Source organism: Populus euphratica, unplaced genomic scaffold (assembly GCF_000495115.2).
Source record: "Populus euphratica unplaced genomic scaffold, PopEup_1.0 scaffold36.1, whole genome shotgun sequence".
In the NCBI taxonomy this organism is placed as follows: Eukaryota; Viridiplantae; Streptophyta; class Magnoliopsida; order Malpighiales; family Salicaceae; genus Populus; species Populus euphratica.
Window position 1 is genome coordinate 893,371 of NW_011499908.1, and position 27,649 is coordinate 921,019.

Genomic DNA, 27,649 nt, shown 5'->3' on the forward strand with positions numbered 1-27,649 from the left:
GCTTATCGGCAGATTTCCCTCTCCGCAGAGGACCCATTGGAAATTATTAGGCTAACTAACATGATATTCTCATAGTTATTATATATTACAAGGTCCATATTTGATACGCATGGGTAGATATAGAAGGACAAAAGGGACCCATCTTAACCGAGCTTGTAGCACGAATCCAAGAATACATACAAACTTTAAAATTGTAAGCTCCCATCTACACACTCACAAGCAGCTATTAGCTCCACCCCTAGTTCAAACTTGGGCCTGCGTGTTCCCTTGGTTTGAAAATGAGCTTTAGGCACTTCACCGTTGTTAACAACAGCTAGGTATGTATATTAACAAGGCACGCTCATGCCCAGATGTGAACAAGAACTGACATGCTAACCAATTTTTAGTCAAGCCACGGTTGGATCAGTTAACCAATCCAGTCCAAAAGAAAGAGGGAGTTTACACAGGGCAAAATATACACTGCAAGCCAGCAATGGTGCAGCGAATTGCCATCTCCTTAACAAGACAAGAACGGTGCAAGAACATGATCAGTAAAACAAGTAGTGTCCAAATAAAACTTAAAAAGGTACTTTATTTCGTTATAATATTAACTTCCAAGAGATATATTATCTTAGGAGATGAAGAGTTGTGGGTTCCTCCCCTACAACCTCCAAACACCCCACCTCCGCATAAACCAACAAATTTCCCTTGCTAAAAAAACCCTTTAAACATAACTTAACCCCGTCGTTATTACAACAAAATAGCAGCAACCCCTGATCATCTACTACTACTACTACTAAATGGCTTCCTTTTGACCTTCGTCTAAAACCTAGCCCACAAAAGCTTCATTCAATCTCCCTAGCAAGAAAAAAGAAGAAAAAAGCTGGATCCCTTATTGCTCTCTTTAAGAACTAAACTCGCTCTCTTTTGCTTGTAAAAACCATAAATCCCTATAAAAACTTCTACCATCTTTACTTTGCTTTCATCATCCAAACCAAAACAAACATTATCATCATGACAGCATGAATGTCCACGACGCATGATTATTGGGTGATCTCAATATGTCCACTCCAGAGGCAGGCGTATTTCACGATTGAGTACATTCTCTTGCCGTAAATTTCTCTTCTGCTGTGCCAAAAGAGCATTTCTTCTTGCCATCAAAGCATCTACAAAATTACAGACACCCATGGTTAAAAAAAAACGAGTCGTTTTGATAGTGAATCTGAATAATCACAAGTTAGCCCAAAAAAACAGAAGGGTTAGGAAAAATAAATCAAGAAACTTGCTTACCATACTCCGAATGGAAAGATGCGTTATTATTCAGGCGTGGTTGAGCAAGACCACTGATATCCATGTCATCAAAGTTCAAATTTAGAGCTTGGACAACTTTAGCTGGCAGCAGAACTGTAGAGCAACCTGTTGATTAAGGAAGTTAACATATGATGTCATCGTCAAAATAGGAACAAGAAAAAAGTTCAAAATCAAATAGGAAGAAAAACGACAATAACAGCATTCAACTATTTACCAGATTTCTTCTTGGGCTCAGGGGGGTTGCCATATCTACGAGGCAAAAACACACCAGTGCCAGCACTCTCTCTTTTAACACCAGATCCACCAAGAAAAACAGCCCTCATGCCGGCTGAATTAGAGAGCTGATTTTGAGGGTGTACTTGAAGAGGAGGCCAAGCAGACTGAGGCAGTCCAAGCGGACGACCGCACCTCCCATCTTCATAACGAACATCTCTGCCTCTGCTCTGCACCTGTTGGTTTTGGTGTGGGTGCTGGTGGAATTGGGGCTGAGCTTGCCAGCTTGTCTTCACTTGTTGTCTTTCCCAAATTGAAGAGCACTGTTGCCTGAGTGCCTGTTGCTCTTGCCTCACAAGTTGCTGGTACTGCAAAGCAAGACAAATTAGCTTGATACAATACTTTCAATGTATCTGGACCAAAGGGTCGGTCAAGTTATGGCAGACTTCATTTTAAATTCCATTTCTTTGAAACGAAATAGAGCTCAAGAAAAAATCCGTACCTGATTAACTTGTGGAACATTGTTGCCAAAAGTAGGGCTGCTCTGAGAAGGATAAAACCCAGTATTCTGATGCTTGACTGAAGTGAGATCTGGATTTTGAATCCTGGCTGGACCCAGCAAACCCCTACCTTGAAAATTATTACTATTATTACACCTGTGGCCTTCATTATTGGTCATCTTTAATCTTGCAACTTGACCAGCAGCTGCGTATATCAGATCCCATGTGTCATTCTTGGCACCATACGGCGTCGTTGGTGGCGACAACACCCCGTTTGGACTCCCGTTGCTGGATACGGACCAGCTTCCTAGACCACTTAGAGTCGACTCCGGTGACCCAGCCATGACCCACTTGTTCTATCAAGTAAACGAAAAGACAACACCGTTAAGCTGAAACGGCATTTAAGCAGAAAAAGGAAGGGAAGCACTAGTAGTTGTAAGTACTTCATAGGAAGAGTAAGAGGAAGTGAGTTGTACCTCGGGTTTGACGGTGAGTTGCTGAGTCAGTCGCCGAGTTAACCCAGCCAGAAAGTCGTCCTCGTCACTGCTCTCTGTCTCAGTGGAGGAGCCCGTAACGGACTCCACCGGAGAACTGAGAGCTGAAGAGGAGCCAAACGAGTCAAACTCGTAAGGGAACTCGGGAGGGAAGCACAGACTTGGTTTCAGCTCAGTCTTGAAACCGTTTTTGTTAAAGTTCTCTGTGTCCATGAGTACTTCCTCCGCTGTAAGAAACTCAATAGGAAGCCAAGATTCTACGTCTTCACGAGCCACAGCCATCAATATTATGTATCTTGTTGGGACACTATAGGGATCGCTGGCGAGACGAGAGAGAGAGAGAGAAGGAGGGGGGGGTGGAGTGGGGATGGATATGAGAGTGGCTGGAAGGAGAAGATTTAAAATAATGACCAAGCAGAGGGGGATGGGTTTGCAGACTGTGAGGGACCCAACGAGAGAAAAAGAAAAGGGAGAGCACGAGAGAATAGAGAATGTAGAAGACAAGCTGCTTTTATTAAGGTTTCCGGGTCTGTTCCATACAAGATTCAAAAAAATAAATAAATAAATAAAATTACTAACTTTAATTAGGATGTGCAAACAACTGGAAGGAAAGGAATGGCCCGCTAGCTGGAGCATTTGTCCTCCTGTGCAATCCATCCCCTATTTGTTCATAATTGAACTACCAAGAACTTTAATGATTTGTTAATGTTTTGATGGCGTGAATTAGTTTAATGTGAGCAGTTAACTTATGATTGGAGTTGGGGTGTGGTTTAATAAGTGGTTCTGGCTTAATTACATTTTCACAGTGGATTATTGGATTCTGGCTATCATTCTTTTTGTTATTTGTTCATTGTTTAGAGATCTGTATATTCCGAATAGAAATTCTGGTTAAGTTTGTTTTTTAATTGTTTTTTATATATATTAAATAATATTATTTATTTTATAAAATATTTTTATATATATAAACACGTCAACTCGAAAAAAATAATTAAAAATTAAAAAAAAAACAAAACAAAACAAAATTATCTGAAGCCTCACTGAAAAGGGCTTCGAGCTCTTTTGTCTGTTTTCTCTGTTTTTAGAAAACCTGAGATTTTGTACGGTTTTAATGGATTGCCATTTGTAAGGATGTGCCTGCATGTGCCCTAGAAAAATATCAACAAGTATATAAAAACTTTGAACGAATTTTCTTCTGGTAAAGGAAATTTCTTCTTGTTTTTTATGCTATTGCATCATTCGAGAACACCTGGTTATAGGCAATCCTCATCTCAATAGGTGGCCCATGACTCAAGGTTTATTTTTTACATTATTTTTCTGAATATCTATTTTTTTAGTTTTTTTTCTTGAAAATGCTAGTTTTAAAAGTTTTTAAAAAAAATACATGAAAATTATATTTTTTATTTTTTAAATTTATTTTTAATACCAGCATAAAAACAGAGAGAAAATCACAAAACTTGAAACATAAAAACTAACCACCCAGAAGAAAATTAAAGAAAAACCTTCCAATTGTTTTTAAAATAACATTAATTGAGTGCACGTCATTTGCAATTCCATCACTGTTGTTTACTGATAGTTTGTCTGCACTTCTGAAATTCAACTGGAGATTATCCGGTACACGTGGATGGAGTGGCTTGCATGTACTGAGAGGATTATTAAATAGAAGAAAAATGATTTAATTATCTACCTTACCAAATTAGAAAAAAAAAATCGAAGAAGAAGAACTTTACTGATACCGTGACACGTAAGTGAGTTTATTTCAAGGATCTGTAAGGTAAAACAACAAATCTCAACATGCCATGGCTTAAATCATAGATGTGTATGATTAGATAGGCTTAAATCAAAACATTACGTAAACTTAAATAAAAAACAAAATAAAGTTTTTAATCTTAAATCTGATTATTATTATTATTATTATTATTAATGGAATTTGTTTGGAGCTGATTCTACTAGACATGTTTTTAAGATTGAACATTTATATGTCAAAATAATATTCGACCTGTTTTACTTTTCATGAATCACGGTAAACAAGCTCTGAATCTATCATAGTTGCATTCCATGCCATGGCGTCGTTCTCGCATGCAATGTTTCTAGAAAATCATGCACAATGAACTGAAAGCTCGACAAGGCTACCAATGTCCATTACTGCGGAGCTGAGAAGGGGAAAAAACAAAGCATCAAGCCTGGAGCAACCAAACTATATATGTTACACATCCAATTTCACCTGTTCTGTCGTGATAACGCTTGTCCCATTTTGATGATCATGCATATTCACAAGATCATGCGAAAGGCATCGAGATGATTTAATGGCCACGAGATGTCCATCCATGTCGCCATCGCATTAACCACACTTGATATCAATGTCATTGAACCCTTTCTAGCAAATCCAAATCCCACGGCTCACCTGGATCCATGGCTACAGTGGCTAGTAGTTTCTCTCTGTGAGTAGGCTTCCAAGGCCCCTTTTCTTATTCCAGAATTTCGAATTTAAAGGACCTGTTTTTGCTATTCGGGGGAAGCTACCCAAGGTCGGTTTGGTCCCAGTCAAGCTAGAATTTCGCGTCCCAGTCTCGGATAGCCGGGCTACGTGCTTGCTCTAGAAATCTCACGGTGGCGAGACCATAAACCATGTACACAGCGCAGGATTGGATTGTTCAGAGAATAAAAAAATAAAAATAAAAAGCTAGGAAAATATGACCGCTGTAAATTAGGTTCACAGGAAAATGTTACCCCGTAAATCACACTAGACACCCATTGGAGTTCAGTATTTAATATTAAATCAATTAAAGACCATGTTTACCACTATCATCTATTCATGTGCTGTAGGTTATTTTTTTAGTTTTTTATTATTTTAATGTATTAATATTAAAAATAATTTTTTTAAATAACCAAATATTATTGTAATGTATTTTTAAATAAAAATTACTTTAATAAGTAATATTCACAGCACGTAATATTCACAGCATGATAACCCTTAGTTGCATTTGTTTTTTTTATAGAGCTATTTCAATTTCATTACTCAAGTTTTGAATTTAATAAGTTATTTTGTGTTAATTTATATCAATTTAATACTCTATTGTATTAATATTTTTTTAAATATATCATTTTGAATTTTTTAATTAATTTTTTATTAGTTATTTATATTTTTTATCATTAAAATTAATCAGTTTATACTAGGTTAGTTTTTTTTATTATTAACATGTTAACAATACCTAAATAATTTTTTATATGTTAAAATACATGACATGATACGTACCTTAACGCTAGTTGATAATCTAGTAAACGACTAATCGATGCCCAGCTTCGCCTTCTGTTTGTAAAACACGGTTTTTCGGGCAATAGAACTGCTTTTGACTTCTGTCTGCATATCACAAGGAGCGTGGCATTCTCAGTCTTCAATTACTTTAATTACCTTAATTAGTCTCCCTTGTAAAAGCACAAACACAATCATTACGATGTTTCTGCATTATTTGCTATCATTGTTGCTTAACATGATCAGAACATCCAATCCTGTAGCATTCCCAGAGGTCCCTTGACTTGTTATCCCAGCTATATATTTTTTTTCCACCAAAAATCGGGAAAAGGAGATGTCTTTATCCATTTTTAGAGTCAAATTGGCAGTGAGGTCATGAGTAAACGTAAAATTCCTTGTTTCTTCAGACCATCCTTTCTCCGGCAAATCTTTTACCCAGACAATGCAGTGAAACCAGAATATGAACTCGATGGTCTAAACCTTGGATTTCCTTGTTTACTGCACTGGCTATCTTGATTAGGTTTTGCAATCTAGTTGGTCCACGCGTGTACCGAACAGTAAAAATGGGGATCAAAAGGCCTCCGAGTATTTGAATTTAAATTTGCATAATTGGAGGAATGGATTTCATCATGGGAATTGAGAACCTATCACTGGTAGAGATTTTACAGATGAAAAATTTCGCCGAGAACATCCAGGTACCTTGGATTTTACTCGAATCATAACCAATTCGCTTAACAATTGTTTGTTTCGTTCGCCGTTTAGGGGTGTTTTTACTTTCTATGCCAGTCTGACAGGTCGGCGCAGTGAACTCGATTATTTTTATTATCATTTCCATGTGCCAACTACCTCTTCAACCCAGTTACCTATCTGTCTCCATCGTCATAAATATTTCATCTTTTTTGGTGGATGATTACTTATGATCCATGCAGAGACATGAAACAATTTAAAGGATTCCTCTTTAGTGATTGCGAGCATTTGATCTCCAAACTTAGAAATCCATATACAATTTAGAATAAGCATCCCAGCAGTAGTATTTTAAATTTCTTGATGTTATTTTTTCATTTTAATTTGTAGAAAGTGTCATGGGTTGATGTATATAATTAGAAAATTAACAGGGGTAATATTTGTTATTTTGTTTTGTTTGTGGGCTGTCTTCTAATAATAAGAGTTTGTTGCACAATGTGAAATGATTTATCACTAAAATTTATAAAGACGGGAGTAAAAGCATCTCATATATATATCTTAGTAAATCTACATCAATAAAGTTTTAAATAGATTCTGAATAGATTATTGTTTACCAAATATAGTTTGACATGTTCAATTTAAATTAATGCTTGAAAAATAATCATAAAAGAAAACAAGTGAAGAACATTCTGTATACTTGTATTGCATGGAGCTTAATGTGTACTCATGTGTATACAAGATCCGACGTTGCATATGTTGCGGGTATATTGGGACATTATCAAACTAATTTAGGTATATCTCATCAAGGAGTTGTAAAGAAGGTAACGGTTTGTATTGTTTTTAAAATAAATTTTATTTGCCGTGATGTTTTCCCATATTTACGTGCACACTAGTTTATTTGAGAGGCATCATCCCTGCAGGACTAGGAATAAACACATGGTGTCCTCGATAATTAAGGTTGTCACGTATAGAACAGCACTAGAAAAACCATGAGCACTACAATACATGGAACCTAATACTCTTTATTATATGACCTGTGCATTTGTTTTCCAAGAAAGATAAAGGATCATGTTAAACTAAGATAATGGGCTAGACGTGTGAACCGAGCAGGGAAGTTTAAGGTTATGCTTTCCCCTGTTAACATGGGAATCATTTTTTTTCAAAAACTTTAGTACTTGGTTCAATAAATTAACTTTCATGTTGATATTTCATAAACCAGTGACATAAGAGTTATACAAGCAGGAGCTTAACGAGACTTTTGTTACATAAACACATGTTTTTTGTTCTTAAGCTTGCATATTGAAATACAAACTTTTACTACATCGTTAAATTTTAGTGATTCACAGCTTAAAAGTATCAAGATCTTAAAAAAAAAGGATATAAATATTTTTCATCACAGTCGTGGATTATATACTGATCTATTTATTTTTTTATTGCTAAGTTTAAATAAATTTTTTTAAAAAAACATATTTAAATCTATCCAGTATTATAAACCACCCGTAAACGTGAGATTTCTTACTCGCAATACGAAGATGACAAAAGTATCCAACATCGTAATTTATCTTTTAAAAAAAATCTTAGATTTATCGACGCAAAAAATAATTAGCTGGCATGTGGGACGAGGACCTTCCTCGTGCAAACAAAACAAAATTGAATCATCTCTCAAATATCTAACCGAATACATTTAACCTCAACCCCCATTACCCAGTGAACGTGCGAGTGTGTTTGTTATGAGTTAGTTTTTTCATATGAGGTTTATAAAACATAAATTTATATAAAAAAATTTTAGCTGTAATTTTATAAAAACAAGTGGTTAAGAGTGTGTTTGGTGCTAATATTTTGATAGTTGTTATGATTATAATTTTAATTTTTTTTAAAAAATTAATTTTAACTATATGTTATTAAAATATATGTTTGGTTAAAATTATAGTTGAAGTTGCTATTTAATAAAAAAAAATATGTCCAATATATCTGATTAAAATTATAATTAAATTTAATATTATAATAAAATAACAAAAAAAAATACATGTAGTAATTTCTTATTTTGCAGCTGTAATATAAGCCTTGTAATATACATCTCATCAAGTTTTTTGCTGCTGGCTCAAATAAAGTTTTGGAGGTGGTTTTGGTCTATTTGTTTTATTAACAATAAAAAAGAAACCAGCAATAAAAAAGAAACAAGTAAAGGAAAACGCAGGATGAGTGGTTCACTGGAAGCATATAAAAGTTGCTTTCACTAAAAACCGAGGTCAAACCTCATTTATTGGTAGGTTTCACAAACCAAACCACTGGTTTATTTTATAACTAAACAACATATAATTAAGATTGTGTAAAATCACAATAGACGCCTCCAAAATAAATGGTCCCTAAGGGGTGTTTGAAATCAAGGGTGGATTATGTTTTTTTTTTTTAAGTTATTTTTTAAAATTATTTTAATATATTAATATAAAAAATAAATATTTTTAAAATGAAACTCAATCGTATTCTCCATAAACATTAAAATTGCAGAAAGATAAATTTTTACATGTAAAATAAATAAATAAAATTTATAAATAAAAATATATTATTTTATTTTTTATAGATAAACATTTAAAATAAAATTATTTTCAAAGGTGAAAAGATAAAATTTATTTAACTACTCAAACAATTTTTTCTTTAAAAAAAGGTACACACGGCACCAGATTGCATGAGCTGTAAAACTGTGATTAGCTTTACAATTCACAGTTTTTGGATGGCCTTATCCTTGCAATGGCCTGATGTTGACTGTCATGGATATCCCGTGACTTGTTTAGTGAGCAGAGCATTGCCCTTCATGAGTTACATTGGAATCTGAATCTCTGGTGACGTGGCCGCTTTACAAGATTCGGCAGCTTATCTGTCATCTATCCCACCATATCCGGCTGTCCCTCCAGTTTTCCCGCCTCTTTTAACGGCTGTCTCTTTCAGCCGGTTTTTCCGTCACAACACGATATTTAAAAATAAATATTTTCGTGAAAAATAAATATCTCAGATATTTATGCCTGACCTGCCTGTGAATGAGCTGCCGAGCTTTTCTCACATGTTACAGACTTTCCAACACTTCATATTATTTATTTTACTCAAAAAACCATTTGAAACGGTTTATTTATATTTCAATTAGAAGCTATTTAATAAAAAGATAGTTTAAAAATAAAATGATGAAAAAATAAATCCAAGTTATCATTTTCTCTATTTAAACAAATACAATACTCGTAAACAAATAAATATCACTACCTTGTTTTATAACTATTCGCAAATTGCATGTTGCAATTATTATTATTTTTTATTAAAATTAAATATGATTGGAATTTAATGCTAAGAACATGTTTCATTGGACCGGTGTTATCATGAATTGTATTTAGCAATTCTGGATATACTAATTAAGTTTCAAGCCACATGTATTTACGATCTTTAAATTTATATAAAAGCAAGTATTTTTCTTCTTCTTATTTATGATGAAATGAAGAGATAACAGCGTTAAAACTGCCGTTTGCTTCCACATAATCCAGAAGGCCAGTCAGGAATCGGAGGTCACGAGTTCTATGAATCGCAATTTATAATTTTCCCGCCAAAGGTGGATACGGTTAAGAAAAAAAACAAAGATAATAACTTGATATAAAATTTTATAAAAATATAATGGTTAAAAATGATAATTAATATTTAATATTAAAAGAATAAAATTTATTTGAAATTATATTATTTTTTAATCGATGTTAATTTCTTTTAAAAATTTTACCAGAATTATTAGAATGACAAAATACCAGGAATTTCAATGGGGGAAACAAAAGGAGGGCAAGGCGGTGGTAGTTGCCAGTTGGCGCCGAAAAGCACATCACTGTTAAGTCAAAAATACCGGAAAATGATTTTCTCTCCTTTTGAAAAATAATTATAGAAAGTCAAAAGGAAAAAAAAAACTATAAACCTTGATTTGATATTTTGATTTGACGTGGAATGCCAGTGGAGATATTTTCTTGCCTTTTGCTTTTACAATTTATGGTGAATCTTTGCACAGCTTTGTTTTAAAATGAATTTTAAAAGCATGTTTGTTTTCAAAAAAATATTAGATTATTATTTTTTATAGTTTATTTTTTTATTGTAATGGTATAATGTTAAAAATAAAAAAATAGTTTTATAAAAATACTCTTGCTCCAATAACAAAAATACATTTTAAAATTTTAAAATGTATTTGTTTAAAAATATGATAACAGTTATCTCTAAAATGTTTTTTATATTAAAATATATTAAAATTATTTTTTTATTTTAAAAAATTATTTAAAATCAGTGTATAAAAATAATTTTTAATAAAATATATTAATTTTTTTAAAATATATTTTAAACTGCATTTTCAGACATTCTTATAAACGTACACCTGATGACGTTAGAAACTTGAATTTTTTGTTCTGTAGGGATAATATTGTATTTTAGGTAGCTGGCACGGGCTGCTGCTGCCTTTTACAATCCATGCTTGGGTGGGCTGGTCACAGCACATTGAAAGAACAAATCTGTTTTCCACCCGCGACGACGCGCGTGGCAAGAATAGCTATATTAAAATGTAGGAGAAAGATAAAGACAAACATCGGATGACTCCCCAGTATATCCACCAATTCCTTGTTGACAGCCAATATTTATAAGATTCTCAATAAATCTCTAAAGTATTGCAGAGTCCTGATTTGACTACTCCAGTGCAATTCCTTTGATATCTTCTCTGATTTACTGGGATAGAATGATGCTATATTGAAGATAGTTAAACCTTTCACGTTAAAGGTTTCTCGTGATTGTGAATATGAGGACATAAATGAAAAACTTTTGATACATTTAGAATGAAGTTGAGAATAGTATAAGCCATTCAATAATTTAAAATATTGTTTCCTTCCAAAAAATAACATACAAGCAGATTTAAGAGCTTATCTAATTCTCAAGTTCCATCTAATAAAATACAAATTATAATTATGGCATTTTAAGTTTTTAACACAGCCATCTAGATGCACATCCTCTTTTGAAAAGTTAAAAGAAATAACTATTCTTTTTTTTATACTTCTAACAAAATAAAATAATATTAGTTTAATAAACATGATATATCTAAAATACTTGATATGAATATTACGACAAGTCAAAAATAGTATAAATCTATTAAAAATATCATAATTAAAGCACTCGAATTTGACAACCACGCAAATTCAAAACAAGAAGAGTTTAGCAAGGCATTCAAATTTGATAATTAGCCATATTTATTGTATTTTAACTTAGTAACTAGCCAAATCTAATATAATATAGATCTAACAAACATGTTAAATCAAAAATATTTGGAAAAGTCCTCGAAAACCCATGTCAAGTAAACATGACAGAACCAAAATAATTGATTACGCAGTTAACCAAGTGTACCATATTCCATTTTAATATTAATATAATTTTAATAAATATTTATTTTTGATTAAATATTATAAGGATAAGATACAAACTTTATATCCATAAAAGTTTTTCACAAACTTATTATATTTTTATTAAATATTAATAAAAATATAAGAAATATTCAAATAGTAAGAAGATAAAATCACATTCGAGATTTTTTGTTAAAAAAATTATTAATTATAAATACACACTACCAGATCCTAATCAATGTTCTATGAGGCTGCGTTTAGCCACATGCTGCATTTGTAACGCAGTGTATGCATCTCGATTCTCACAATCAATTTTTTTTAAATTCTTAATAAATCTCATAATAAAATGGTATCCTCGGATTTATTAAGTGGAAAATTGGAGCACTAAATAGCTAGTGCTTGACAAACTCCTTGTAACCAGCGCGTACGAACATAAGAAAGAGAACTGAGTGGGTGGGGCTATGCTTGCCGGGCTAAAGAGTGCGTTCGTCACTGTATTTTAAAAGTAATTTTAAAAAATTTTATTTTTTTAAATTAATAGATTTTTAATATTTTTAAATATAATAATCTCAAAAATAATTTTTTAAGAATAAAAAATATTATTAATATATTTTTTTAATAAAAATATTTTTTTGAAAATTATAAATAAACCCCCACACATGCCCACGAAATCAGCTTCTCATCACTCCCGTTGTAGCTAATATATAATTATAGAAAATCCATAATAATAACAATAATTTGCTTAATTAGCTTTATTAATAATGTGACATGCAAAAGGGAAAGGTAGAGGCTAACCTTTGCTTGATGTTTCAGCAAAAGATTTTTTGAATCTCCCGCCGAAAGACAGAGAGAGACCTAACTCATAATCAAACGTCACCATCAAAACTAGTCCATAGGACAGGACAGATATTATAATTATAAATAATTCTGCACCTAATAAAATTACATAGTAAATAGTTACCGGCCTTCTTTATTAATCTTGTCACTTTTGGTTGGATTGCTCGTGGAAGTATGCCGCCTTCTTGTAGTTCGAATTTTGAACTCAACGGCCAGTCTTGTTCAGCAGCCGGACCCCGCGATCTCCCTGGCCTGTGAGAAAATTTTGTACGATCCCGGTTTATGAACAACGGGACACCTGCACGTGATATCCTCGCGCGTGAGGTTCACATTCTTGTCATCTGGGCTGAGAACATTGTCGACAATCCGTGTAAAAAGGACCTGATTGGAACATCTTTTAAACTGGAGAGGCTACAATACACTAGAAGGAATTGGTATTGCCCGGGAAAAAAAAACAAACAGAGATGGACACCAACATGTGTCAAATGATGGTGCGGGTGGTGTGGGTGGCTCGTATTAATGCAGGGGACCTTGAGCGAGTACTGGCTAGCTAGTCTCTAGTTTCGTGCTGAAAAATATGGGCAGGTCAGCTTCCATCACCAAACTAGAACCAATGTATTGATGGGTGTCTGTTATTTGTTTCCTAGGTGTCCTAATGTCCTTTATTGATGAATAGAGATCCACAGAGGTAAAAGAGAGCGTCGCCGCATCTAATCGCAACTGTTTATCAGTTGATTATTGGTAAGGTTTCAAGGCGACCAGCGATCTCTGATCTTGTCTTTGGGATTTTGCCACCTATTTTCAAGATTTTGAAGATTGATGTGGGCCCATGTACACAGGCATCGGATACCATTGGATTTTGGATGAAAGTGATGCTGGAAAAAAGAAGAAGAAGATAAAACTAATGGTAAGTTTCGTAGCATAAAGAGGGTCACATGGGGAATATCAAATTGGGTAGTCAACGGTCAAATCCTCGAAGGAAGAGCAACCTGTGGGCTGTTTTTTTGTTTTTTTTTAAAAAAAAAACATTATTTAATTTTTTAACTTGTTTGGAAGTTTTGTAATTGGAGTTTGTCAAAAGTTTTCATTTTAAATGTATTTAAATATTTTTTTTATTTTTTATTAATTTATTAAAATAATAATAAAATATTAATTTAAAATTATAAAAATTCAATGTTTTTTTAAAAGTATATTCTAATATTTGGATTATAATATTAACAGGTATTAAATGGTGCTTTGGTTAATGGTATCTATTGTTTTTTAAAATATTTTTTATTTAAAAAAGTATTTAAATAATTTTTATTTATTTAAAAAAATAAATATAATAACTGAAATTTTTATTATAATAACTAAAACTTTTAGTTTTTCTAAAGTTTTTATTTTGAAATGTATTCAAATATAATTTCTAAAACTAAAGGAAAAAAAGAACAAACATATACCTTTTATGTAAAAAAAATAAAAATTAAATAAAAATTAAAACAATTATCAGTTATAAATCACTTATCATTCGTCTTCACGCGCTATGTTAGGAAGAGGACAGAGTAAAAGACTAAATTTAACAATTAGAAGGTGTCCTGTGTACCATTAAAAAAGCATCAAAACAACCCACACGTTAATAGTTATTAAGTGTAAAGGAATAAAAATTTAACATAAAATTACCAATATATCCCTCACAATCTAAAAAATCACAAATAAACTCATATGAAAGGATAAAAACAAAAATGAATATCTAATTTTCCTTTTAATCTTTTCTAAAGGCAAGATGTTTTTCAACTGTAGCCTAACAGGGGAAAAACCAAAAAAACACCTGGTTAGCAACTGTAGTTTCTTTTTCTTTTTTTACCTCAAAGATTGTATTTTTACTGTTTTAAAATTTGTGAAAAAATAAGTTTTAAATTTTGTTGAGTCAAGTTAAAAGCATAATTTTATTTTGCAAAAAATTTAAAAAACACAAAAACCCTCAAACTATAAACTTATAGCAATCTATAATAAATCGGGTCTCATGCTATATTAAAAGGCATTTACGCTGTATATTTTGTTAAATGTCTGAAATTATCCCTCCGGGGAGATGGCTCAAAGCCATGATGGACCGTGAAAATCACCCGAATATCTAAGACTCAAACAAAGCTCGCATCCATTAGTTTGCCACCGGGGCTCGAGTTTATTTTGGATCCTAGCAGCTCTAATGACTCAACATGTTCAAAACGGATAAGAGACTCACTAGGATTACATGTACAAATCGAACCCCAAACGAGCTTGTACATGATCTGGGGTTGGTTGCTAAATCGAAATGTATTGCCCTACGATCGAACTTGATCTCCTCAGGACTAATCATAAGAATTAAAATTACATAACAATCTAGGTGGTGGTCAAATAATAAAGACTTGGAACTAAGAGATTTGCTCACTCTGTGGTCTCAGGTTCGAGTCCTTGGTTGCTTATATGATAGCCACTGGAGGCTTACATGGTCGTTAACTTCAGGGTCCGTGGGATTAGTCGTGGTGCGCGCAAGCTGGCTCGGACACCCACGTTAATCTAAATAAAAAAAAAAAGAATTAGAATTACATGCATTAAATTAGTTTACATTCCTTTATCTCATGTGAATGGTCCTGTTATCATCACCAAATGTACACAATCCATGAAACCAAAACTAGAATAGCTTTTGTAAATGGGAAACACATTAAACATTCTGCTCTTTCGTAAATACACTCACACGAGATCCAACCGTTCTGCTTCACACCCATGTGAGTTCAAGACTTTATTTATAGCTTTAAACCCAAGGAAAGTGAGGATCTTTTAATAGAAAAAGAAAACGACCTCGTATTCTTTCTTTTGCCCATGTCTAAATATTCTACAACTAAATATACATGTACACATCCTCACGTGTACATGACCTTTTATCTCTTGTCTAAATAGGCTTAGACATAGGAAAATTAATCCGTAACCCTTTACGTACGAAGACTTGTTTTGGAGTGTTATGGCAATCCAAACTTAGTCTATCATGTCTTCTAACCCACAATAGCCTTCGGAAGACCATTAACTATAATTGCGCATCTACGCTGAATTGGGACCTCATTCTAATCAAGCCAGAAAAAGTTGAGTAATATGAGAGAATGTTGCGTGGATGTCTCCACCTTTTGTTGCATGATTTATGTGCTTCCGAACATAATGTTCAGAGAGATTTCCTGTATGCTTCCTTCTTTACTTCGTGTACCTTCGAATGGCCATAGGTCCGCCGTGAACTAAGTTAAAAGGGAACGAACAATCTGGGGAGACGGCGCCATCTGGTGTCTTATCGACCTGAGGATAAGCCTCGTGTTCCGCTCGTATTATTTCCAAAAGGATTAGCTTGAACCAACTTAAGCCACGCGAGTGACACTCGACGAGATAAAAAAGATGATTGATTAGAAGAGAAGAGTAACAGTCCAGAGCAGGTTTCCATAGGCGTCCTAGAGTAATCTCCACCTTGAGCCGGTAGAGTTCTAATTTAATGCACACGTGTCGAAGAGTGACGAATAAGAATGGGGGTCACAAAACGTGGCCAAGAAAGGTGGCATCTGTCAGGCGCCATTTACATAACACTAAGAACAAGGAAGACTGATTTAAGAAACAGGATTCATGAGGAGAGAGTCCCACACATAGCAACACTACAATCAGCTCTCAAGGCACTTTAGGTATAGATTGTCAGCGAATCACTTAAACTTGAAGGCTATATTATTGTAGTCTTGTAAGCAAATTGGTCTCATCATGAATATAAATGCCTTTATATTTGTAACGTGAAGTACAATCAATTCGTGTTTATGTTTCATTAACCATACTCCTTTTTCGTCATTAGTTTAGAACTTAGCTTCTTAATCTCCTCATCTAAACTCTCTTGTAAGAATCAATCCTATTAAATCACCTTGCGTTGGATTCAAACAAAACACAAGACAACATCGCCCTATGTTTTGATCTCCAACATATGATAATTTTAAATTCGATAAAAAAAAAACAGCTCCTCTAAACTTACTGCCACGCAAGGTTTCTCAAATTAAGGATCCAATTCCAGAGACCGCGAGTGACCTAGAAAGAATTGCTTGTGACATAAAATGAGAACAGCTGTTTGTTCTATGTACGAAATTACTATTAAATTCGCTAGTTAAAATAACAATTTCATATTGTTTTAGAACAAACTACTTCCCTAGGAGTGGTATCGGCTTGACCCACATGGGAGAAAAAAATAAAAATAAAGAACAAACACTACAAGAGAAAGTGCATTTTGTTAGCTTCTAAATCCACATGAAAGCGAAGACGGAGACAAATAATGACACAATTACCAGGTATAATAATATATTTCCAAACAAGTTATGGGGTTTGCATAGGGAGAGACATGTCGCCTTGTTCTGCGAAAAAGAGCTCAGTATGTCGGGTGCTTTGTTTTGGGAGGAGCTTCGTGGATCTTGTCGTCCCCTAGATTCATCTTCGCATCAGCATTTTGACTCGACTCCACCTTCCATGTGTCGGTGTATATATCATCCCCCCCCCCCCTCTCCACATCACGACGACAATAATTTCATTTTGCTTGTCTGTTTAGTAACCCTTATACGAATTTCATCATTGCGGATTAAGACAGAAGAAGTTTATGCGGCTGAACTCATGACCCAAAAACTCGACCCCTCGTCAAAAAAATCGACACACCGATCTCCCAAACATGACATTGCTAGTCCATAAAATCACCCGTGCTCAACAACCTTATAATTGCTTATTTACAAAGAATGGGGAAAACCTGGTTTTGTTCACCATAACTTAATCCTAATCATGTTAGGTCATTCTATTTATTGGATTGACGATGAACTACTTTGGGTTTTCAAGAAAAACTCGTGTTCGTTGGCTGGGAGTCGTGCTGAAACTTTAATTGTTAGGTGATATTCGTGGCATTCTATTGCCATGCATGTGCCCTGGCTTGTCTCGTTTGTTAATAGATTGAGTTTATTTAACAAGAAGCATAAGCTTATTTATTCCTAATTATCCATCTGAATTCACCTTCTTTTATGCATACTAGCCAACTAGAAGTCTAACCTTTGGATGGTTCATAACTGCACCGTGCACCAAACTTGCATGTCGATTTACATGCGCAACCAATGCATTTAAGCCCGTCACGAGCTCTCAAAGAAGATGGTCACAAATATCGCATTTAAGGCCAGCACGCACTTCCTAGCTGAATTCTCCACAAGAGTAATTCCCATGCCGAAAATGTATACATTTAATACTGAGCACAGAAATTCATGAATAAGAAGTTGAGTACCGAAGCATGTGGTAAAATGCTAGCTCAAGCTGTTTGGGGAACTAGCAAGCAACGTCAAGAAACGAAAAGGGCGAACCCGCAAGCTACAAAACCCAGTTTCATCCAGTTCGGACTTCTTGAATTTTGGAGAATAGTCACGTCCAAACTGTTTTAAACCCATCACAAGTCATAGTAAATAAGTACACGATTAGCACCCACGGCATTGGCCCAGCGGTGGTAGGCGTCTTGCGCCTTCTACTGCCCAGGGTTCGAGCCCTGGAGTTGCATGCCTGTCAGTCCCGCGCTGCCTTACCTGCCTGCTGGGTTTGCAGGGTGTTCAGTGGGTCGTGGGAATTAGTCGTGGTGCGCGTAAGCTGCCCGGACACCCCACGTAAATCAAAAAAAAAAATAAAAAAAAAATAAGTACACGATTAGAAACTAGGGCTTGGCCTAGCGGTGGAAGGGGCTTGTCTCCTTCCACTGCACCTGAGTTCAAGCCCTAGCGTGCACGCTTGTCACCCCCGCGGTGCCTTACATGCCTACTGGATTTGCAGGATATTTAGTGGGCCGTGGGGATTAGTCGTGGTGCGCGCAAGCTGGCCCGGACACCCCACGTAAATAAAAAAAAAATAAATAAAAAAATAAAAATAAAAAAATAAAATAAAATAAGTACACGATTAACTATCTATATGGTGGCCAAGTGGTAAAGATTTGGGACTAAGGGGTTTGCTCTCTCTGTGGTTTTAGGTTCGAGTCCTTAGTTGCTCATATGATGGCCACTGGAAGCTTATATGGTCGTTAACTTCAGGGCCCGTGGGATTAGTCGTATTGCACGCAAGCTGGCCCAGACATCCACGTTAATCTAAAAAAAAATAAGTGCACGATTACCAAGCAGGTTGTGGCTCAATGGTGTAGGCGCTGCTTTTCTTCTTTCGAACTTTGGTTCGAGTCTCAATGGCAATAGGGCTGGAAAGTAGTTTTTTTTGTGTCTCTACTGAGTCCTCTTTATGTGGTACGCCTGTCATCCCCGCGGTGTCTTACCTGTTCACTGGGCTTGCAGGATGTTCAGTGGGCTGTGGGATTAGTCGTGGTGCGCGCAAACTGACCCGGACACCCACGTTAATTAAAAAAAATAAAAATAAGTACACGATTAACGAAATAGAAGGGGGCATCAGGTAGGAATTTTTCTAAATTACAAAATGGAATCATGGGTTAAGATAATGAGAAGCTTCTGGGATTTAAATTATCCAGCCAAGCATACATGAATAACATCCATGCTTAAAATATAGCTTGAAAAAAATATTTATGAACAAATGCAAGAAATCAAGAGCAAACTATTAGTTTCTTTATGCTCATGTTATACACACGTATAATAATATACATGGAGCCAATCCGAAGCAAGGAAAATCATCAAATGCAAGCTCTTTCGCTCATTGTATTCTGCAGGAAGATCCGAATGGAAAAATCAACAGCAAAAGGTGATAATGAGCAAACTGGTGATGAAATTGCTTTTTGGAACAAGAAGTTTGTTTTGTCTGCTTCAGACTCCTTCAACTTCTATGTTTAAAATGGGCTCAAGGTAACCACAAACAATTACATGCTCCAAAACACTAGTGGATATCACTTTATATAAAATATATGATAGCAGATTCACTTTTTAGTTTTTGAAATGATACTAGTAGCTCAATTACAATGCTAGAGTTAAAAGAGCAGAGCTATAAAACTTGATGAATTGGATTTCCATGATCTTATCACAGGAGAGTAGAAGCAAGGACTCGCAAGGTTCTAGATTAAAGACTTGAGACTGATCACTTGAAAAGCTAGCATGCTCAAAGGGAGTTTCTGAATTTTCTTTAGAGACCCTCTTTGGCTGGGATGATGAATTAACTCTATATCTTCAAATGCATGCACAAGACAAGATATTTGATTATGTTTGTTCATCAGAAGATCTCCTTCGGTGCCAAAGGATTCGCGTGCTTCTTGATGGCATTTTGACGATATCCTCTCATATTTCCTGCATTCAAATTTATTGCTCAATCATAAAGTCAGTAGGAAGCACACAATTTCAAATTTACAAAAATGTAAAAGTAGAGTTTCAATAGCTCTACCAGATCATAAATGACCAGGAATCAGGATTATAGCTCTAATTTCATGATCTAGCTGAACAGGGTCAAAACCCAGAGATACCAGACACTAATTTATAAAATCACGAATGTCGTTGCAACAAATGTCGCATTTTCCCAGTCTTCTAATTTCATCCTCCATGGATGGCTCGATACTGCACAGTGGAGGTATAAAAGGTGGTATTTCAGATGGATCGAATCCCGCACAAATTTTAGTGACATGTAAATCTTTTTCTGTAGTATCATTTGTTGATTATCCACAACTAATCTCGTCTAAACAGAACTGGACGTTAGTTAAAATAATATATTATTTCTTTACTAGATTTTACAAAATCAGATGATATATTCTACCATATGCTAATTTTGGCATCATACTAGGGCCACATGTTTTCCTGACACATCCATGGCTGCCTATGAAGTATTCTTAGGGGCAATTAATTCCTAACTCGGTGGTTTCTTGTGCTTTCAGCCACCACATTGCAGGTTTGATTCTTGAAGAATCGTGCAGAAATGCAAAAGAGCGGGACCCCACTTAAACCATCTCCGAATTTTCCCTCTTAGGACCCCATTTTGGCGGGCCCTGACTAGGCAATGGCCTCCGCACACCGCGGAAAAGACTATAATTTGCTCACCTAAAAAGATATTTCCTTAATCGGATATGATAATCAGAACAGAAACTAGAATGTATTTTCAAAGTATTTTTATTAAAACTATATTAAAATAATATTTTTTTCATTTATTTAAAATTTATTTTTCACATCAAAAAATTAAATTGATTTAAAAAAAAATTAAACAAATTAGAAATCAAAGGTAAATCATAGAAGTGGCAGGATTCCAAATCTCAAACTCATCTAGGCCAGCTTCACAGCCACATATCACGATGTAATGACCTAATGCATAAATAAATCACAAAAAATTCTCATGATTTGTTTCAATCTGATCACAAGCCATCTTTCTAGAACTCAATCATTACTAAGATTCAAAAGAAGTAAACAAGCCATCCTATAGCTTACCCTATATCTAAAATGGGTAACTCGAGCATCTTGACATCTGATTGCAAACACAACCTGTCATAAATAATTTTCATCCCCATAAAAATTATATCAACATGCATAAGATCTAACCTGCCGTGCCTATGCCATGAGCTGTGACTATTTTTCACAGGTTTATCCATTACAAGGAATGACAATGATTTTCTGTTACAAAGTAAAGAGAAAATTAGGAGTCCATTTTTATGTGATCGGATAGAAAGAGATGATAGAGGGCAAAAGGGATCTCCCTCACCAGCATAGCCTGAGTTGCCACCAGTTGAGCCTGGTAGAATAACATCCTCCAACCAACAGTCACTGTGACATGATGTTTTGCCAGAAACAGTTAACATTAAGTTTTTCCACGTTTTTTCCCCTCTCCTATAGGGTCATCTGTTAGAATATGTTAATTCAAAACCACATGGAGTGAAAAACATACAAGAAACAAGACAGTTAGAAAATGGCCGCATGACAGTTAAAGGTGAAAGTAATTCCAGAAAGAATAATAAGAAATGTGATGTTAAACGAGATCCACACCTCAATTTGTACTGGTTAACCAATGCTATTGAAAAATAATTCCCCGACAATATGAGGAGAAATTTCCTTTTCATTGATTGACCAGCACTGTAGAAAGGAATAGGCTCGTAAACATTATCGACATGAAAAAAGACATTAAATTTACAAAGGTAGATACAGTGGCGGGTGTATGAATATAAGGCTTTTAAGTGAAATGAAAAATGATTAGATCATCATAATAATAATTTTTGAGTTTGCTGTCAGCACAAACTAATCATATTAACGACACAAAACCAGCATGCAGAAAAAAGAAAACACTTGATGACAGATGACTATGAATTACATGCTTCTAGATGAATGACGTACACCTGTATATTAATGCCTTCTCCTCGTGCTTTTTGAAATAACACATCCAATTGCACTAGATCCGTGGGCAGTTGTTCCTTAATGAATTTAAACCAAACCTTATGAGCGTTACAATGACAATCAGACAACACAGGAAACATCATCGGTCAATCAAAATAAACAGAAGCATAATGCAAGAATTCATCAAAATTCCCTATAGCAATGCATATGGATAATCAAAACAAAATCATGTAATATCACCTTGTAAAATGTCTCAACTGAAGAGTTTGGATTTGCTCCGGGTGTTACTGTGTAGTGGGAAAAACTAACAGAATACTTCTGCAGTAAATATGCCAGATCTACCGCCTAAATGTTGCAAACAAGATATCAATTCAACAGTAAGATTCACGACAAGATGTTCATATCGATTCATAGAAATACAGAAGTTGTGTGCTCGATTCATTCATTGTCACCAATGTCTTTGTTACAGAAAATGTGTGCTCGATTCATTGTTACCCATATCTATAAGTGCATTTGTAGGCCATGACACGACCTAACCAGTTACATTGAACACAAAATTATCTATAACTTTAGACTTTTCAAGTGATAGTGATCCACAATTTCTACAATGTGAAATTATTGAAGGGTCATTTGACCTTTGAACATCAAGATATGGAATTGGAGCCACAATTTCCAACTTGGAAAAATGCTGTCCGAAGCAGTCAGCACCTTCACGGAGATGATCAAGTAATTTCCTTGCATGGCAGTTAAAGCTATAACATGTTCAGAGGAAGAACAACACCAAATTTCCCCCAAGAAGCAAGGACGAGCCTGGTCTCCATTCATCAACTGCCTTCCATAAGACTAAAAAAACTATGTTCCGGGTGTTGAAAATATTCTTGCAATCTACTTTAGAAATCCTAAACGTGTAATATTTCCTACTATTACATACAAGAAATGCTAAAACCACGACCTTTTCAATGCTAGCTCCATAAACCTACTTTATCCAGCAACAGTTAGAAAAGAAGTTGAAAGAATCTAGAAAAAGCCAGGCACCAGATTACTTAATTAATCACCAATTGTTGCTACTCGAAAAGGTAAAATCTAAGCCCTTATCGGCTGCATCTTGAAATCATGTCCAGGATTTCCAGTAGCAGAAAACCATGAGCAATCAATTTACGCTATTGAAATTTCATAAAACTGCTGAGAAATAACAGTACATTCAGTTCAGATTTCCAGGAAGAAGAGCAAACCTATTAGTGCAGCCTAACCCTGCCAAGGCCTGAATGCTGCAATTATTGATGCCAGTAGCATTCAATCTCATCAAAACACAAGCCGGCCACAGTCCCAAGACTGGAGCTGCTTTCTACGCGGCACCAACACAATTAAATCCCATTTAAAGCAAAAAAAAAAAAAAGCCTAAAAAACAACTGATTGGGAAAAAGACTAGGATTTTCTTGCTTCAACAAAATGTGAGCAGGGCAGGGCTGCGTCCTCACATTTCCTACCGCTGCTCGACGAAGAGGGTTGAATCCAACCATCTGATTTTCCTTCTTTCACGACCACTACCGCTGCTTCAATTTAACAATCTTGTTGAATAAAAAAAATACAACGGCCTCGTCAGTAGAAACCAAAATAACAATAAAAAAACTCAACGAAACCGCTAACACTCAAGCATTCCCCGAATATAAAAAAATAAGCCATGCATTGCAGTCATGGAAGATTTTTCCATCGAAGGAAAATAATTTCTTCAACCTAGTGTAAAAAATATAAATACAACAGATGAAACTTCCATAAGTTAAAAGAGAGTCAGGTTATGATCCATTTAAAAAATAAAAATTAAATCATAAAAAGATCATCTTGGAGCCCTATCTCTTCACTAAAACAATCATGACCTCGGAAAGTATAAAAATAAAGGACAAGATGACTCAAACAGATTGATTGATATCTGTAGTTATAACTGATTGATCCAGATTAAACTATCTAAACAAGTTTTCGAGCAATAAGAAATTATATTATCAGCTAAAATTATTGAGAGACAGAGCGCGCGCGTTGATTATATGTATTTATGTAAGGTTAGGATGGATAGAGAGGGAAATAAAATATACCTTTGCTGAAAAAAGATGATTTTCTCGAGCTAGTTACTTCTGGCAAAGACGGATTCTGCTGCTTTGCTTTTCAGTTTTTTTTATTTTTTCCCCTCTTTTTAAGTTGATGATGGTGTTGAGGGCCTGTTAGATACAGAGTGGACTGGGTTCGTTGTAAATTGTGTGGTTCTGGGTGGTGATTAATTAGGCCTTGGCCCATTCACCTTTTACAACCTAGCTTCCGCGGGTGATTCTGGGTTCCTTTTTATTTCTACGCACAAAACAAAAAAGAGTTAAAAAACAAATGTTAACGGTCATGGGAAATTTTAAGGTGATCAAGTAATAATTATTTGTGGTATTTTATTATTTATTTAAAAAAATATATAATATATAAAAAATAATAAAATATCCCCTTTTAGTTGAGAAATATCAAAAGGCAGGATGTTTACACTAACTTTGTGTTAAAAGATGCTAGGCTGACAATTTGACAAGTGGCCTCGTGGGAAAGCTAAAAACAATAATAAAGGACACGTGCCAGTTAAACAATTACTGCAACATTTAAAAGGAAGAAGACATCGTACGGCGCTGAAGAATTTACCAATCCTAAAAGATTGAAATGCCACAGCCATAAAGTTGAATGCTACGGTCTTGTATTCATCGAGCATGAGAAGGAGTTGCAACCAATACTGGCCTGCCCGTTACTTTGTTGGATTGGTTACCCTGTGCTCCATGCCTGTGTATGTGCTGTAGAACCCACTGATAACTTTACCATGAGTGGAGGTCAAGCCCGGGGCCACCTAAAGTGGAAGCATCGGCAAAACCACGTATGAACATTATTATAATATTATAATTATAAAAAAAAACTCTTATAAACACGGGAATATACTCCTTTTTTCTCATGTTGATTCTCTCACAGTTCACCCAGGAGTTTCACGGTGGATTTATGTGGTCATTCAAGGTTTTTTTCTCCAAGATTATGCTTTTTTGTGGTTAAATTTATAACCATTTGGCTCTGATCTGTTAAGGACATGTCAGGTATCATAGTTATTGTTGTGATTTAAAAAAAATTATTTTATAAAAATATTTTTAATTAAAATTAGTTTGAAAAAATATATATTTAATAAAAATTGTGGTTAAAATTAAAATTAATTAAAAAATAGTTTAATGTGTTTAGTTAAGAAAGTTTTTGAAATTAAGATTATAAAATAATTTTTAAAAATATATATTAATATTGATGATTTTTAATTTAAATATTGTTGATTTAACTACTGCCATTATATCATAAAATAAATTATATAGTGCTATTAAATAATATTAAATATTAATTTTTTAGATAAAATATAATATCTTAAAAAAATATTTTTGATATTTTTTAAAAAATAAAAAAATAAAAAAATAACAAGTTCAGTGACATTAAACATTGTTAACATGTTGTGTGGAGTTGATAGTCCAAAAACAATGACAAGTTTCAAAAAGAAAAAAAATCAATGGAAAAAAAATGTGAACTGCTTATGGAAAAAAAGATGATAAGAAGGTAAGGAAAACATGAAAAACAGGTATGATATGCTTTTGATGAACACGTGGTTAAACCACAATTATTATATGGATCCCATATTTTTAATCAGCATTTTATTATTTTTCAAATAACTATTAATTATGGTTACACCGCACCATATTTTTTACCACCAAAATAAACAGCCTCTAAATATGAACGGGACTGAAAAACGAAGGATAGAAATGAAAAAAAAAAACAAAAAAAAGGGTATATAAGAACTTCAAATTTCATGCAAAAAATCATTTTGATACTTTTCAATTTTTTTAGTTTTTTTTAAATTTCAATTTCAATCCAAAACATTGTTTTTATTTTATTTTGTCGTTTTTAATTTAACAAATGAAAAAAAAAATCATCATATCATAATAGTAGAGAAACAAGGTCTTAATTAACACTTATTCATGCCACGTAAATGATCAATACTGCTGTTAATGAACTCTACGAGAAGAAAAGTCTCACTTACATGTTTTCTAAATTTTATTTTTCAGTTTATGCGCCTTTTTTTATAAAAATTATTCGGTGCTATATACAAGTATGTAAAAGTTTGTATTATGACTTTGTAGTTTTTTCAAGTATAAAATGAGGGTCTTTCTTTGTGCATTTTTTTTTTATCGTTGTTTTTTTTTATCCCTCCGTTCCCTTCCTTTAGCGTTGGGCTTGTATTGAATTCTTTTTTAATTTATCATATTCTTGTGTTGTATTTAATGTAATATGATCTAATTTTTACTTTGATTTTAACTTCTTTTTTTTTTTACTGGGAGGCATATTTTACGTTCAACCTTACTTATTTTTTAAAGAAAATTATTAAATACAATCAAATTTATTTCCTGTGTTTCAAGATCACATGTTTACATCAATATCTATATCTCTACTTCTCAATTTGGTTGCTAGATGCAAACGACTTGGCCTAGCGGTGGAAGGGGCTTGTTTCCTTTCACTGTACCTGGGTTCGAGTCTTAGTGTACACGTCTGTCATCCCCGTGGTGCCTTACATGCCTACTGGATTTGCAGGGTATTCAGTGGGCCGTGGGGATTAGTTGTGGTGCGCGCAAGCTGGCCCGGACACGCCATGTAAATAAAAAAAAAAAATTGGTTGCTAGATAAATGTTATTTAATTTTTATTTGGTTTTCACATAAAATAATATTTTTTTTAATAATATATGTAATTTATATAATATTTTTTTATTTTATTCTGTCACTTTCACATTTACATCTATTTCTATTATCATTTAAATAAATAAAAAAATTATTTTATTAAACAAAATTATTAGATATAATTAGAAATATGGGTCATGCTGCAAAATTAAATATCATGAATTGTATATATTTTTCATTTTTTATAATATAGCTTTTAGTTATCATTAAACTTCTTTTTTTTTTGTATTTATAGGTAGAAGTGGTTCTCAATTTATTTAGATAAATGCAAATATAAACCTTTTAATTTATAATTAAATTACTTTATTTAAAAAGTTATAAGACCGGCAGTGAATAGCAGGCTAGATGACTATTGCTTGTTTTCACTGTTTCTTATTCATTATTACTAGGAGGACTAAGATGAAAAAATGTTGCAGGTGCCGGGATTTGTGATAGTGACCATAAACGACTGCGTTTTCCTATCCACAAAGGACGGGCTAGAATTCAAATTTAAAAATAGCCTCGCTATTATCTAGGAAGCTTACTGAGCTACCATGCCTCCAACTTTGAATTCGAAGCTTATCGATGCGTACCGGCAACTGCAGTCTCCGATATTCTTATTGCCAGACAGCTAAGGTGACGTGACGTGGTATCACGGTTCCTATGAACAGATTGCCGATCGAGATGTTTTGAGATCTTAGTCAGCCATCTTAAAAAACAACCCCTTTCAAAAAGGGACTAAAATAACTTCTCATTCTCGTAATAATGATTACTTTCGTTTGTATTATGGTAAACCTACTTTCCTGCCCCGTTAACTACGAACTGCTGATAGCACCTTTGTTTCAGTATTTTAAAATAGTTTTCAAGAAATTTAATTTTTAATTTTTATATTCTAACATTGTGTTGATGTTAAAAAAAATTAAGAATTAAGAATTAA

At 34.1% G+C, this 27,649-nt stretch overlaps 1 protein-coding gene, 1 long non-coding RNA gene and 1 pseudogene across 3 annotated transcripts; all 3 read right to left on the reverse strand.

Moving 5' to 3' along the window:
* Nucleotides 1–549: 549 nt before the first annotated feature.
* LOC105133651 (uncharacterized) lies at nt 550–2,980 on the reverse strand. Of its 2 annotated transcripts, none has more exons than XM_011037732.1 (5): nt 2,480–2,980; nt 2,006–2,356; nt 1,505–1,871; nt 1,270–1,395; nt 550–1,145 (listed from the first exon to the last, which is right to left on the reverse strand). In XM_011037732.1, exons 1-5 carry the CDS (start codon nt 2,777–2,779, stop codon nt 1,036–1,038), a joined length of 1,254 nt encoding a protein of 417 aa, XP_011036034.1. In that variant the 5' UTR covers nt 2,780–2,980; the 3' UTR covers nt 550–1,035. The 2 variants fall into 2 exon arrangements, with proteins under 2 accessions (XP_011036034.1, XP_011036033.1); XM_011037731.1 differs by having other exon boundaries at nt 2,006–2,359.
* Nucleotides 2,981–6,074: 3,094 nt separating this feature from the next.
* Nucleotides 6,075–15,140, reverse strand: LOC105133652 (uncharacterized). Its single transcript, XR_843831.1, has 3 exons — nt 15,015–15,140; nt 14,339–14,341; nt 6,075–6,085 (listed from the first exon to the last, which is right to left on the reverse strand). It is a non-coding gene; the product is annotated as an uncharacterized LOC105133652 (long non-coding RNA).
* Nucleotides 15,141–19,098: 3,958 nt separating this feature from the next.
* LOC105133653 (uncharacterized) lies at nt 19,099–24,032 on the reverse strand (annotated as a pseudogene).
* Between the last annotated feature and the right edge of the window lie 3,617 nt (nt 24,033–27,649).